The sequence below is a fragment of the Cryptotermes secundus genome, unplaced genomic scaffold (assembly GCF_002891405.2).
Source record: "Cryptotermes secundus unplaced genomic scaffold, Csec_1.0 scaffold156, whole genome shotgun sequence".
Taxonomy (NCBI): domain Eukaryota; kingdom Metazoa; phylum Arthropoda; class Insecta; order Blattodea; family Kalotermitidae; genus Cryptotermes; species Cryptotermes secundus.
The window spans coordinates 839,740-853,859 of NW_019727089.1; the positions used below are offsets into that span (position 1 = coordinate 839,740).

At 37.6% G+C, this 14,120-nt stretch overlaps 1 protein-coding gene across 1 annotated transcript in view; it reads left to right on the forward strand.

Annotated features, from left to right (window-relative positions):
- LOC111864295 overlaps positions 1-8,615 on the forward strand; it is a 103,622-nt gene extending 95,007 nt beyond the window's left edge. Inside the window, exon 12 of the mRNA XM_033751369.1 lies at positions 2,467-8,615. Coding sequence (XP_033607260.1) covers positions 2,467-2,588 — 122 coding nt within the window. The 3' untranslated portion in view covers positions 2,589-8,615. The remainder of the gene's footprint in view (positions 1-2,466) is intronic.
- Positions 8,616-14,120: the final 5,505 nt, after the last annotated feature.

Here is a 14,120-nt window from a genome sequence, read left to right on the forward strand (position 1 = left end):
TTGCATTCATTGTTGGCCTTACTTTTAGACTTCTGCTTCTCCATAATTCATATGCTTCCTTGTAATTTCCTGTTGATGCCAGGAAACACCACACAACTTCCTTCATTTCCTCTTTGTTCCATCGGGTCCGTATAGTAGCTTTGTCTTCGTTGTTTGGTTCCTTGACGTTGGGTTGTTTTGGAGGTGGTCCACGTTGAGTTTCCTCTTTGTGGTTACCATTCTCGCCTTGTTGATCATTAGAGGATTGCGCTCTACTCCTTCTGCCTTTGTACATACTCATATATTCATTTGCATTTTTTTCCATCGCTGTCCCACGAGTAGCTAGGGAATTATTCTGTCCGCTGCAGTATTGCCCCGCCTGCCGCAGTAAGGCTGCTTGTAACCAAGGGTCGCCGCTCCTTGGAGTTCACCGTTTATGGCTTCTCACCCTCCGCCGCAGGTGCTCCTGTAGTCCATCAGCACGGTAGTGTACACTTTGAGCTAGGGGATTTTTTTTCAAGGTTTACTCCTCTAGATCCGCCATGTTCTCTTAAGATGTTCAACGGGGCTACCTCTTGTAGGGTGTGATTCTTCATCGCACATGGACGGTCCTGAGTATAGAGAGGCTATATATTCGCATCTATATTCCTGGGGTCGGAGAGGATCTGTGCCTGTTCTTCCCCTTGGCTCATTATTATTATTATTATTATTATTATTATTATTATTACTGCTGCTGCTGCTGGAAATATACCCAGTCCATCTGTCAACCTCTACCTTCTGATTCTTTATCAACCAAATAATAAGTATAATTCATTTTTGTAATTGGTTCAGCAGTTTTCATTATACAAAGTGTGACTGAAAAGTAATGAGTCTTCCCCTCCCATGATTACCTTTTTTAGATGCAATGTGTATATGAACAAAACTGATGGTGAATTAAATTTTCCCCATTGTGACTTCAAATTTTCAGAAGTATGAAACAATTTATTAATAATATTCAGTTATTAAATGAATACAATTTTCATTCAGTGTTACCAATTTTTAATTATTTATAACATGACTAACTTACATACGTGTATTTCAGCCTAGTTTGGCCGTCTTTCCAACATTGTAAAAGGAAATCACTTTAACAATTTTTAACTTTATTCATTCTGGACCATCACACTAGTTAATTATTATAAAATGAATTGACAACACCGTCCAGGGTGATTCAGTATATGTTTATATTGTGCCTTTACATGTTTCACTCAGTTGTGTCCATCTTCAGAAGGCGATAACAATATGCTAAGGAAACAATATTACATAGATCGCAGTACATATGCTTAAACTTTTGTATAAAGATTTATAATTATTAATGTTAAAAGGTGTTTAAATTAAAAATATATTATTAGTGTTCTCAACATTTAAAATATTGAACCCCTGAGGTTTGTTTCTCCATGCCTCTTCTGTCAGAACAGGAGATTTGAGTGTTATATGCCATCCTCTGAAGTCTGGGCAGCATTCCCCCCCCCTTTATATGAGTTGTTAATGATCTGTGTTGTGGTGAAGTTATTTTGCCTCAGTACACAAGGGTGACAAGAACATATACTCTTACATGATTCCAAAAGCAGGAATTTCAATGACTGAAAAGACATTGAGATTTTTTGTGTCCACATAAAATTGTCTACAGATATTTTCTTTGATGGAGGTAATTAAGATATTTGTTTCCACAGTGGCATGTTATAAAGTTTTCTGGCCCAGCAAGGCACTTGTAGTTTCTCATTTGGCCCTTCAGAATATGGTAGGTATTTACCAATGTTCTGTAGAAAACTGCAACACATTGTCAAAGTAGGAGTACACAAAAGTGGATGCAAAAATTCCTCTGAAGTGCTGTTAACCATAAACTAGACTGTGCAAGGCCATTTCCCAGAAAACCACAATCCAAATTTTCATCTCTGTGCAAACCTCAGCTCTCACATAGGCTACACAGTTCCTCAATTTCTAATACACAATTAATAGAAACTTCTTGTGAGTAATTCTCAGTCTGAAGATCACCTAACCAGGTAGGGTTCTTACTTGTTATCCCTAGTGTCTCTAGGAAAATACCGTGGTATTAGCATTGCAATAAGCCATGAGCACTTTCTTCCACATCTTTGTAATTCATCATTCAATTATCCTCTCATTCGATGCTCTATGACCTGTGTAGATGAGAATTCGTTTGATCAGTTCTCTCTCAGCTACACAGGTCATACAGCAACGAAATCTTGTTGCCAGCCCTCAATAACTCCCATGTCTTTGATTAAGGTCTTCTGATTTGAAAGGATTGTATGGCCTCTGCTCTCAAAATATTGACATGGTGAGAAAGTTGCTTTCCGACATTCATGTGCAGTCAGATATACTAATTACTTAATCAAAATTTTGATCCCTTAGTGTTGTAAATACACTACATAGGTAAGAAGTGTTCATATGATCGTTTCAAATTAAGTTAGTGAGATTTTATTTTATATTCAGGTCAGTGCATTGAGACAAATGGAGCCCCACAGCTGAACAGAATATACCTACCAGCCACAGTTGCTCTTCTGGCAGTTGTTTTAGAGACTTTAGTGAAGTTGCTAAGTCATGTTGAGAGATGATCACAGTTCTCTTAACTAGTGCTCAAAGTTGCCTCGACTTGGGATGACCCATGTGTACATATGGAACAGTACGAGAGTTCTGAGACCCCATGCACAAGCAATCAGTAAACCTGTAAATAATATGAGTACAAACGTGAGATTTCTGCTGGAAGAAATTCACAAGCGTGAGATGTGAATGTTGTTGAGAAGAAAGCTGTATTGTGATTGATTCATTGGAATTGTCTCATTAACTGAGAACCCAGAGACTGGAATTTTGCTTGTAAAGAAATTGTACCAGATATTCTGACAATCTGCCTTCTCATCAGAAGGTTCAGGTAAGATCCAGTATATGCAATTATTGTGGGAACTGGATGGGGCTTAACTGTGATTTCGTGCAAAACATTTAAACACTCCAGATTCATCTTTTTATACAACAGCACATGAATTCATTTCTGTTCTCAACAGTCACATATTGAAATATCTGTGAGACTGTCCAATAGCTTGCTTTGTTTTTGTACGCTCTGGTGGTGTTTAAATGTTCAGTATTGACTAGATCAATGTTTAAAACTCCCAAACATGGGACAACCCTTTAGAAGTCCTCCAGTTAGATGATCAATCAGCAAAAACATGTGTATATATGTTTGTAATATTTATACTGTTTATCTGCTTTAACTTACAGTAAAACCTTATTGCTACATACCTGAAAGGAACCTAACAAAGATTCCCAATAACTGTGTGCAACCCATTAAAATTCGAAGTGCTACAGTCAAATTATTGTTTATATTTAAACATTGCACTTCCTTTTACAGATCTCAGTTCTCAAATTTTAAGAGTTGAAATTATATATTTTAAGATAAAATCAGTTTTCCTGGCAGTAGTGTGACAAATTATACTTCACATATCAGTGGTGGAAAGTTTTAAAATAATGTGTGACTGCTCTTACTTAAGAGATGTTTTCAGTGGACACCTAATTTACTCAGGGCTACAGCAAACCTCTGCAACTCATACAGTTTACAGTGAGTCCATGGTGAATTTGGGTTTAGAATCGTACAAGACTCCGCTTATCATTTCACCATTTCTGGTAGTTTTCACTTACTGATGCTGAGCAACAATAGTTGAGAAATCCATTGGCCAACTTTTTGTTCACAGAGATCTTGATTTTCTTTTCGCAAGGAATCTGTATAATCTCTACAGTGGCACACTGATTTTGTTTTGTTCTTTCTGTGAGTAGGAGCACAACTAATATTGATGAAACATTTTGACTTTGATCACTTTGTAAATGAGAGTCTTTGACGGTTGTAGTAAAGAATGATTAGCTCATATATATATATATTGTATTTTGCTTATTTGATATATGAAATAATCAACATGCAGTCTGCTTGCATATATGACCTACTTCTGAGGAGAGGGTTGTAGTCAGGGAAGTACACATGGTTCCAGTAGTTTCTATCACCATATTATTCAGCAGCTTTGGTAAATAAATAAACTGTTGTTAATATTCTGAATAATAACAAAGATTTTCTTGAGGATATATTATGCACAAAACAAAATTGGTGCAGAGGTTTCATTTGAAAGTTAAGGTTTCTTATAAAGCAATATTATAACAGCAAGGTTTTACTGTACTTTGGCGCACCATTGTAGCTGACAAGCTAGGTAAGTGCTCTGATAAATGTCACAGTTTTGCTGTGGTATGTATGAAAGATTTTTGTTGAAAGCCATTGTACTGGTCCAGCTGTCTTGTGAGAAGTATGTCGTGTCAACAATTGCAGGAAAATCCTGGAAACTGTTCAGTGCAGAATGGGGTGTGTCACATTCACGAACCCTTGTCTACAATGAAAAAAGGAAAAAGGCATATAGAGAAATCCATTGGTCCCAGATAGTTTTTCACTGCAGAATATTGCCTTCTTATTCATGCACCACAAGTTTCTAGTTATATTATTTACAAATGTAGCAGTAAGGCCATTATTATTGGTACATGACACTGAATTTAAAGTCCTTCTCATTCTAAACCCTTCAGGAATAAGGACATTGTAATTGGCATTTAAATGGATATAAAATTGTTCTGTTTATTAAAAGTGAATTCTTTTACATTTCAAGAACTTCAACTCCTTCCCCCCCACAAAATAACAACAATTCTAAACACAGTTCATAAGTTTTTTTGTTAAACTAGAGCCTCACTTTGATTTGCAGCAAGGAGACTCAGTGTGAGCCCTTTTGGCCAAGTCTTAGAAATATGGCCAAGAAGTCCAATATTGCTCAGAATTACTGTAAACCAGACATAAGATGGAGAACTAAGATGCAAACAGTTCATAAAATATACACTTCCACAAAATAACTCACTTGGTGCAATGATTTGAATTTTATATTATAAATGAAACATGGTCAAGTTGTTAACACTCCTTCTACATACTTGGAAGATTCTGGGATCAAAATCCAAATCCAGTGACTGATAATATTAACTGAGGTATTCCTGTAATTTTCATGATTCATTCCAACTGAATCCTGGCCCTGACCACCAATCATGCTTCAATTCTGCAGTTGGGGTTTGGAGGAACATGATTGAGTAGCATAATCATAAATATGGAAGATGAAAGGAATGATCCCGTGTTGTTTACAAATATTAAGAAAAGGCTGACATGCCATACTTCAGTCTTAGACTCATGTTTTAATGAATGTTTTTGATGAAACTATTTAGTGAGGATGATTTTGTAAATTTAATGCAGATCACTTACATGGAGGGATATATGGTTGTTTATAAAAAAGTGAATGATTGGAGTACATTTAGTTTAAGTAATAGATTTAACAGTTCAGCTCAGGTGTGTGCTGTACAGTTGAGAGACTCATGATATGATCTCCTTATTCCTCATCCAGGAGAGACATTTTGACAAATCTTAAGTATCGGCAACCCAGTTACCTTCATTTTCTGCACTATGTACAGAGTTACCTGAAAGCCAAGCAACCTGGTGCCAATGGCAGTTTGTCTGTATCAGATATATTACAGTCATTATCATAAATCCTTATCATTTTGTCACATTTATTTAGCTTATATATGGCATACATACAATAGAAATAAAACATCAAAGTCCTTAATGCCTTTCACTTTTCTGAACAAGTTTTCTCACGAGTTGATCATGACAAGTTTTTGAGGATGGTCTCTACAGAATTATCATTCAACCAGAAGGTTGACTGGAACACTTCTTGTCATTCATACTTCCTGTGTCACAGAAACATTTTATTAAACAAAATATTGTCATGATAAAGAATTCTTGGATTATTGCCCATGACAGTTCAGAGCAAAAGTTCAAATTGATTAATGCTGTTAATTCCCTTAGAAGATTGTGTCACTCATAGTCACTCTGAAACCTTCAAGTCCTGTACAGAATTACTGTCAATTTGTTCAACCTAGGAGGATCAGGATATTCATGCACAAACAATTCCTTCAGACTAAGTAAAAATGTTAGGTAATGTTCAACAATAAATATACATAGTGCATGTGAAAAAAGGGAACTCTAGCACATCAGGTGTTCACAGACAACTATTACAAATTACACGCAATTTGGACCTGCCTGGAATTGTATCCAATAATTAATGTTTTATATATATATATATTGGTGCATATATATGTGCACCAATACATACACATACACATACACACATAATCTTTGAACTAATTTTGAGCCATTCATAATTAATTTTCTAAAGGATTGTATGACTCATACACTCTGTACATTTTGACAGCTCAATTACTCTTTAAAGCATGAATGCCACATGAAAGAAATACCTCAGTTTTGGTTCCAGTGGCGTTATTGGACTGGATCTTCAGCAATGTACAAAGATCCCAAAGGCACTATTCTATTGAAGTCTTGCTGAAAATGCTTCAGGCATTTTAGGACTATGAACACAAAATGTTTTAAGTATACAGGACATGAGAAAAATTAATTGAAGACATTCAATAGAAACTCTTGAATTCAAGCCCAGTACATGAACTTCATTTGTACTTAATTATAATTGTCATGTGACATAATGTGATTATTTTCAGCTAGTGGGCTCAAAAATTCCATAAATGGACAGACTCTTGTAATTGATTTCTACATATACACTCTATAGATTTGGAATCTGAGGGAAGATAACAAAATAATGAATTTGTGTTTTGAAGGATTTGTAAAATGTTTTGCAACTCCTGTACTGATCAGCAAGTGTCTGAGGTGTAGTCCTCAGTGTGACAGTCATGTGACTATAGAACCAGGAACACATTGTTGCAAAGGCCACACCTTCAGAAAGTGGAAAGAGTGTTATGTTAACTGAATATGTATCTTCTGTGTATGATAATAGTATGTATCACGACAGGGCATGCACGTGAAGATAATGAAAATATCTTACATCCCTTGATTTGGCATCAAAATGTGTGTGCTCTGAGGAACGTATTAATTCAGTTTGAATTACTGGATTTTTTGACTTTGTCCGCCTTCCTGTGTTCTAAAAAAATAATGAAAACAACGTTTTGGAAACCGGATCTGTTTCAGAAACATCACGCTTGTTAGTGTTTTTGTCAGAATACCAGAAGATGGACAAAGTTCAAAAGTCCAGTAATTCAGAGTGTCATGTACCATTGTCAGAACCCTTCAGAATCTGCATTAATTCAGATTTAAAAAAATGTTAAATATTTAACTTCAGATATAGAAGAACCTCTGTTTTAGTTCACATAAGGTAAGTGTAAAGTAACACCGTGTCATTCACTACCCGCAGCCATGGCCATGTTTTGCAATGGGAGCAGTAGCATGTTCCACATAGTGGGGCAACTTTGTTTAATGAGAGTACCGCTGTGAAGAAGAGCACACATTGACAGAACAGGTCTTGTCTGAAGTATTACACTGAAAGTCAAAACCAAAATTCAGAACCATCAAATTCATCAAAATCCAGGGCAGTTCTCTTCCATTTTCTTCTTTGTCCAGGATTTGAAAAATAAAATATACCTGTGCCAAATTCAAGCTTCCTACCTACTCATTTGGTTCACTATATGCTGCTCCATGTTACATCCATTGTCTTTTCTGTTTTCAGCTGAACTAGCTCTATTTGGATAATCAAGGAACCCCACAACACTTATTTTTCCATAAACGTTAACAGATCGTTTATTAGTTCCCTAGTCTGATTCTAGCTTTTTCCCTTTAACTTTAGAGAAAACCAGAGGTATCTTCCACAAATCACTGATCCAAATTAACAATTAAATGTGTTTGTTTGCTATGGAGGAACTAATTAATGCAGACTAAAACTTAAAAATACTATTTATTAGAAGTTTCTAACACATTCACCATTCACAGTACTCGTCACGTGGAGAACAATTCCACCCCACCAATAGTAGCCTGACTTTCTAGTATGAATGTGCCGTCCTTCTCTGCCCTCACATCCACAAGTTTTTGTAATGGTTTTTATGCTTCTATTTATGGTGAATTAACTATAAATTTAAACCTTTGTGAAGAGAGAGAGGACTTCAGCACTGGATTAAAATGCAGAGGGTGTGGCCAGTTATGATGTTCAAAGTCACTGTGTTTCTGAAATGTTCACAAATTTCTTTGGTCAGTACGTGATACATATCCTGTCACTGGCTGGCCAGGAACTGAGACCCATGTAAGGAAACTAATAATATTGCAACAGTGAAGATTGATGTTCTATCTTAAGACTAAATTGAAACATGTGCAGTAAATAAGGAACTAAATAATATAAGAAGATTTGGAAATTGAAGCCAAATTAGTAAGAAGTCAAACAGTGGTTAGACAATACAAGTATGTTGCAAGTTACAGCAAGGCTGCTAGGAGCACAAGAACCATAGGCTGTCTGGTCATAATGTGAATATTTGCGGTTGACTCTAGGAGGTTCAGAATTATGGGAAATGAGAATCAATAATAAGACAAATGTTTTACTCTGACTATAGCAATATGTAACCGGGTCAGGAATTGATTGTTAATATCTGATGAATTTGTTTGCCATTGTCTATAGGAAGGAGTAGGCAGATGAAAGAGTTTACTGGAATAAAAATGCAGAGTACCTTTATTTTTTATTAAAAGTGTATGTAAGTATGTGAGATTATTGTTAAGTCAGAGAGTCAAACTGTAAACTATAAATGGACACAATGAGCATAATTTTGAAGATATTTTATAGATGGACTCCATTAGCACAGAATAAAGATCAAATTGGTTGTTAACATTGTTGTGAAGTCACTTTAAACCATTACTGAATTTAGCAATAATATTAATTTTGGTCTCTTTTAGATCACTAACTTCATTTCCATCAAGATGAAACATGATGTCTTCATTGCTGAAAAGTGCTTATAATGTCATTTCTTCTTCACTTACCTTTATACAAAGTTAACTACACCATATCCAATTGCCATTATGGATACAAAAACAAAATTAATGAATGGTTGCTGTCAGCTTAATTGTTTGCATGGAATATTTATTATGATATGACATGCAGTGAGAGTTAGTAGGATACCAGGAGGGCCATTGTCCAGGGGCACTGAGATTTTGTTTTTCATAGGATTCATAGGAAATAGGAGAGTGGGAAGAATGTCTGTGGCAGGACATAAGAATTTTGGGTGTAAAGAATTGGAGGAATGTAGCATTGAATAGAGAAGAATGGCGAGCAATCCTGAGGAAGGCCAGGGCTCACAAAGGGCTGTTGTGCCAGTGATGATGATGATGATGATGATGATGATGATGATGATGTTATTCCAAGCTACTTAACTCTACAGCACTACCAGTAAATCTAAACCTCTGGAAAGAATCTGAACTACAATTGGAGATTCCATTTCCTCCCATGCTTTGAAGAAAAATCTCTTACCCTACTGCTAAGCCACCCTTCTCTCTCTCTCTCTCTCACACATCTTTGTGGACCTTGCTGTTTATACAGCTGTCAAACTAAACATGACTGGCTTATACTGAAGATAACAATATTAATTTGTAAAACAAACTTGTTCAAAAGTATGGTCTGACAACTCACATTTCTCTAGCAATAATGACACTCCTTACTGGAGAAGGATGGGACAAGATTCTGCAAGCTACAAAAATGAAATCAATACTCTGACCCCTATAGTCCATTTAGATTCAGTAGTCCTATGGTAGATCAGTCTAGATTCCAGAGAATGGAAGACTTGACTTTGTTGATTCAAATTCCTGTTGCCTTGTAGAAGGATATACTGCCTGAGATTTTAATTATGTTGCTAGTGGAAACCATTTTAAAATGTAAAAATTCTGCTCTCAGTAATGTATGATACTCTGTCTTCTGGGATACAACACACAAAGTTCAGTGACGTACAGCCAATGTTTTGGCCAGCTTCTATTGTTTTCTTACATGATTGACTATTTTACCCTGAAGCTGGAGGTGATATATTCATCCAAAGTATCAGGCTGTCTCTGAACTACATAGCATCATACCTCAGAAGGTTGTACTCTTCACAGTCACCACTGTGAGAAACTCAAATCCATCACATTACATTTTGCTTTGATTTGAAGACTGTTAGGGCAAAATAACTTTCTGTGTACAAGTTTGACTCTCTGGTAAAACTAAAACTGGTTTCTAGAAAATAGACTTTCCTAACATTGTATTTGAAGCCAGCACACGGCATTGTGGGACTCATTACCTTCCTTTGAGTGCACCCATGGCTGTAAAGTTATCACTACTGCATATAGGTATCCTATCCCAATAAAGTAAACTAACAGTTACAGACTTAATTTTCAATTTTATCTACCTGCCATCCATCTGACAAAGTGCAATATATAAATAGATTTACCTTTTCAACGGTGGAAAGTGTGTTCAAACAGCCCCCTGTAAAAGTGGCTATTTCTTCATAATTATAGTTGCAGTAAGGTATATATTTCTTTAGTCAGTAAATGTATTTCAGTCTGAGATGTCAAATAATGCATTAACATGAGATCTAATACACATCTTAGAACTTTACAAATGTGTTCCTATAACTTTTTTATAAAAATTTTCAGTGATAGTTGAAAATACACTAACTCATGAACTGAAGAGAGTTGAAGTGACAGGAGGTTGGAGAAAACTGCACAATGAGGAGTTTCATAACGTGTACGCTTCTCCAAGTATAATTAGAACGTTCAAGTCAAGGAAGATGAGGTGGGCGGGGCATGTAGCACAAATGGGGAGAAGAGGAATGCATTTAGGATATTGGTGGGAACACCAGATGGAAAGACTACTGGGAAAACCAAGGCACAAGTGGGTGAACAATATTAAAATGGATCTTAGAGAGATAGGATGGGATGGTATGGATTGAATTGGTCTGGTTCAGGATAGGGACCAGTGGAGAGCTCTTATGAACAAGGTAATGAACCTTTGGGTGTCATAAAATGCTGGTAAATTCTTGAGTAGCTGCAGAATTCGTGGCTCCTGAAGAAGGCCTCAGCTTCTTGAGTAAGTAAGACAGTTGAAATAGATTCTGCTCTATCATGTAAATGTTCTTCTGATCATTTATACAGGTTATAGAATTTTGGAAGCAGGAAGGGTTCATGTATGTTAAAAAAAAAGGAAGGAATTGTGCCACAACATAACCTACTACAAGCAATGCCAGTCCTTTGGCATAGTGACAAAAAAGCACCTTCCCACTGAGAAATTTCATGGATTGACTTAGTATATGTAAAGCGGCCTCCATAGTGTAGAGGTAACGTTCCCACCTCATGACTCGTGGTACATGGGTTGAAATACCCAGCGGAGGTCGTCGAATTTTTAAGGGCGGAAAAATTCAGGGAAAAGTCCTCCGGGAGGGACTTTAAGCTGTGTGTCCCGTGTCGTAACTTTACGGCACGTAAAAGAACCTCATATCCCCAAAGGGGATCACTGAGCCAAATTCCAGGATGTTTCCCGCCCAACAGTAGTCTCTAAGGACTCTGATAGATGGGGGAAGCATTATAGACAACGATAAGCAAGTGGCCGAACTCGCTTGCTTGGCGGGACTGATGGTATGCACCATTTATCGGTAGGGTAAAGAGACTGGTAGAATATCATAGAGGGAAGCACAATAGATCAAACTGGTCACGGTGCATGGGGAAACCCACCCTCTCTAAATAACTAACTAACTAACTAACTAGTATATGTAAGGCTTACACAGCTCTCCCTTGTCAGATCATATAACAAAACTATTCTCCAGCATCCTGTAAAATTTATTATATTCACGGACTTTGTTGCCTTCATAAGTTTTGTGGCCTGAGCTGAAGAAAGTTCTCAGTGATATTATTTCTGACTCTAATGTAGGCAAGTCAAACTGCTGTTCCTTGAGCAGTTAGTCATACCAAGAGATCTTGTGACCTGGCCCGTGTTTTTCCTTTGAATGTCTAAGGCAGTCTAAGGTTTCTCCCATGGTGTTGTAAGTAGAAATCCAGAAGAGGCTACATACCAAACCGTTGACTAAACCTCATGACTCAAGGTACATGGTTAAAACCCAGCGGAGGTCTTGGAATTTTTAAGGGTGGAAAAATTCAGGGAACAAGTCCTCTGGGAGGGACTTTAAGCTGTGTCCCCCGTGTCGTAGATTTATGGCACGTAAAAGATCCTCAAGTCTCTAGGAGACCTCTGAGCAAAATTAGGCAAAGTTTCCCGCCCAAGTAGTTTCCAATTCCTCCGGTAGATGGGGAAATATCGGGGACCACTGCCAGAGAGGGCCGACCTCGCTGGCAGAACGGGGCTGATAGCGAGCACCAGTACTGGAAGGGCATGGCGGCTAGTAGAATAATTAAAGGGGGCGCACAATAGATCAACAACTGGTCGCAGTGCATGGGCAAACCCACCCCCTCCAAAATAATAATAAAAATAGCCCATTCAATCCTGATGCTAGTGTAGAAGGAAGTATTTAGCTAACGGGAGTGAAGGGAGTGCAGGCCAATCTGTGAGAACTTTTTGCTTGGCTGCATTACAGTGCGAGAGCTCTTTCTAGAAGATTCATTCAGCCATTTGTTTCGAGATGAAAGTGGCTGCCAGGATAAACTAACAAGTTAAGTGGTAACTCGAGGTAAAGTAAAGTTGTCCCTGTGCATAACTAATTAAGCACTAAGCCATGAAGGCGTATGGGCGAGTGAATGTATAGATCCACATTTTCTTGACCTCGGCAGTAGCTGGAGGTGAGTGGTCAACTTAACGACCCGGCCGCTTTAACCCCCGGGGAAAGAGTCTCCCGTACCCATTGGATAGGGGATTTGGTGGACCCCAGAGTCGATCTGGACAACGTGGAGAAGAGAAAATTCTTGAGCATACCGGGACTCGAACTCCGACCCCTCAGTCGTCTAGCCCGTAGCCAGTCTCTATACCGACTGCGCTATCCCGGCTCCCAAATGACAAGTTGAGAAGAACTAAAATCCATACGGATGAAGTATAGAAGTGGTACTTCCTGACATGAGCAACTGTACGTGACTGCTAATGCGCAAGAGACAGCTTTTTGACATCTTCCTGCGCGCTATGGTACTTATGGGTGTCACGGATTTTTTCTGCAAGGAAAAAGGCAGGTAGTTTGTCAAAGGGAGGAAAGCAGAAAATGTGCTCACATACTTATGTTTAAAACTAATTTTATTGACAATCCTACGATGTTCATGATATAAGAATCAAATTTTAAATAATTTTAAATTTTGCTATTAATATGTGCTATTGCTATTAAGGTCTCCTCTCTCTCAATTTTATTTTTTAACCAAAGGGGCGGAGGCATCAGTTTTCCTTCCCGAGCCGGCGCCTACGGCGGCATCTACGTGCAGTTTCCCACTAAGCCTATTGCGTTCCACACTCAGTTGAAATTCAGTTGTCAGGTATCAAAGTTCTCAGTAAAAAAAAAAAATGATATAAATGGAATGGAAAAACGAGTTAACATAGGAGAAGCGCATTTGTGCAGCGAGGGGCGGGAGAGCTACGCACAGGAGGAACAGTGTGGACGGCGCAATGTGGAGCTACCGTGAGTAGTGACGTGCAGTAGTTTCGATCAATTAACAGTTGTCCGAGAATGGCCTTATAGGACCGAAACATATCGCAACAGTAAAATAAAATATGATTTTAATGGCATTTTAGGAAATTTAAATGTGAGTGTAATGACATTTTGAAATAAATGTGTATGCTGCATTAGAGACGAAAACAAGTGGACGAGTGACATTTGTTCACCTGTGGTTTAGTCTGTTATGTTGGATCACAGACACACATGAGCTCTATATCAGCCGTTCTTCTCTCTTTGAAAAGAATTCTTAAAATTAACGCATAATTTAAAAAGAAAGTTCTGTTCACTTGCGTTTTAAACTTCTAAGTATATTTATGGGGGTAGGTCAGTCGGATGATAATCTTGGGTTTGGAAGCCCAGCAATACCTTTTCAAGAATGGCCATAGAAATGTTAATGTGATACATTTGACTGGAAACATTTAAAAGTTATTCGTTATTTTCCCCTTTGCTTCTGTAAGCACAACTTCAACTTGTGGTCTGCAAGTATTTCACACCGGTAACTTATCGTGTCAGTTTATATATATATATATATATATATACAGGGTGTCGCAGGAGGAATGGACCAAACTTCGGGA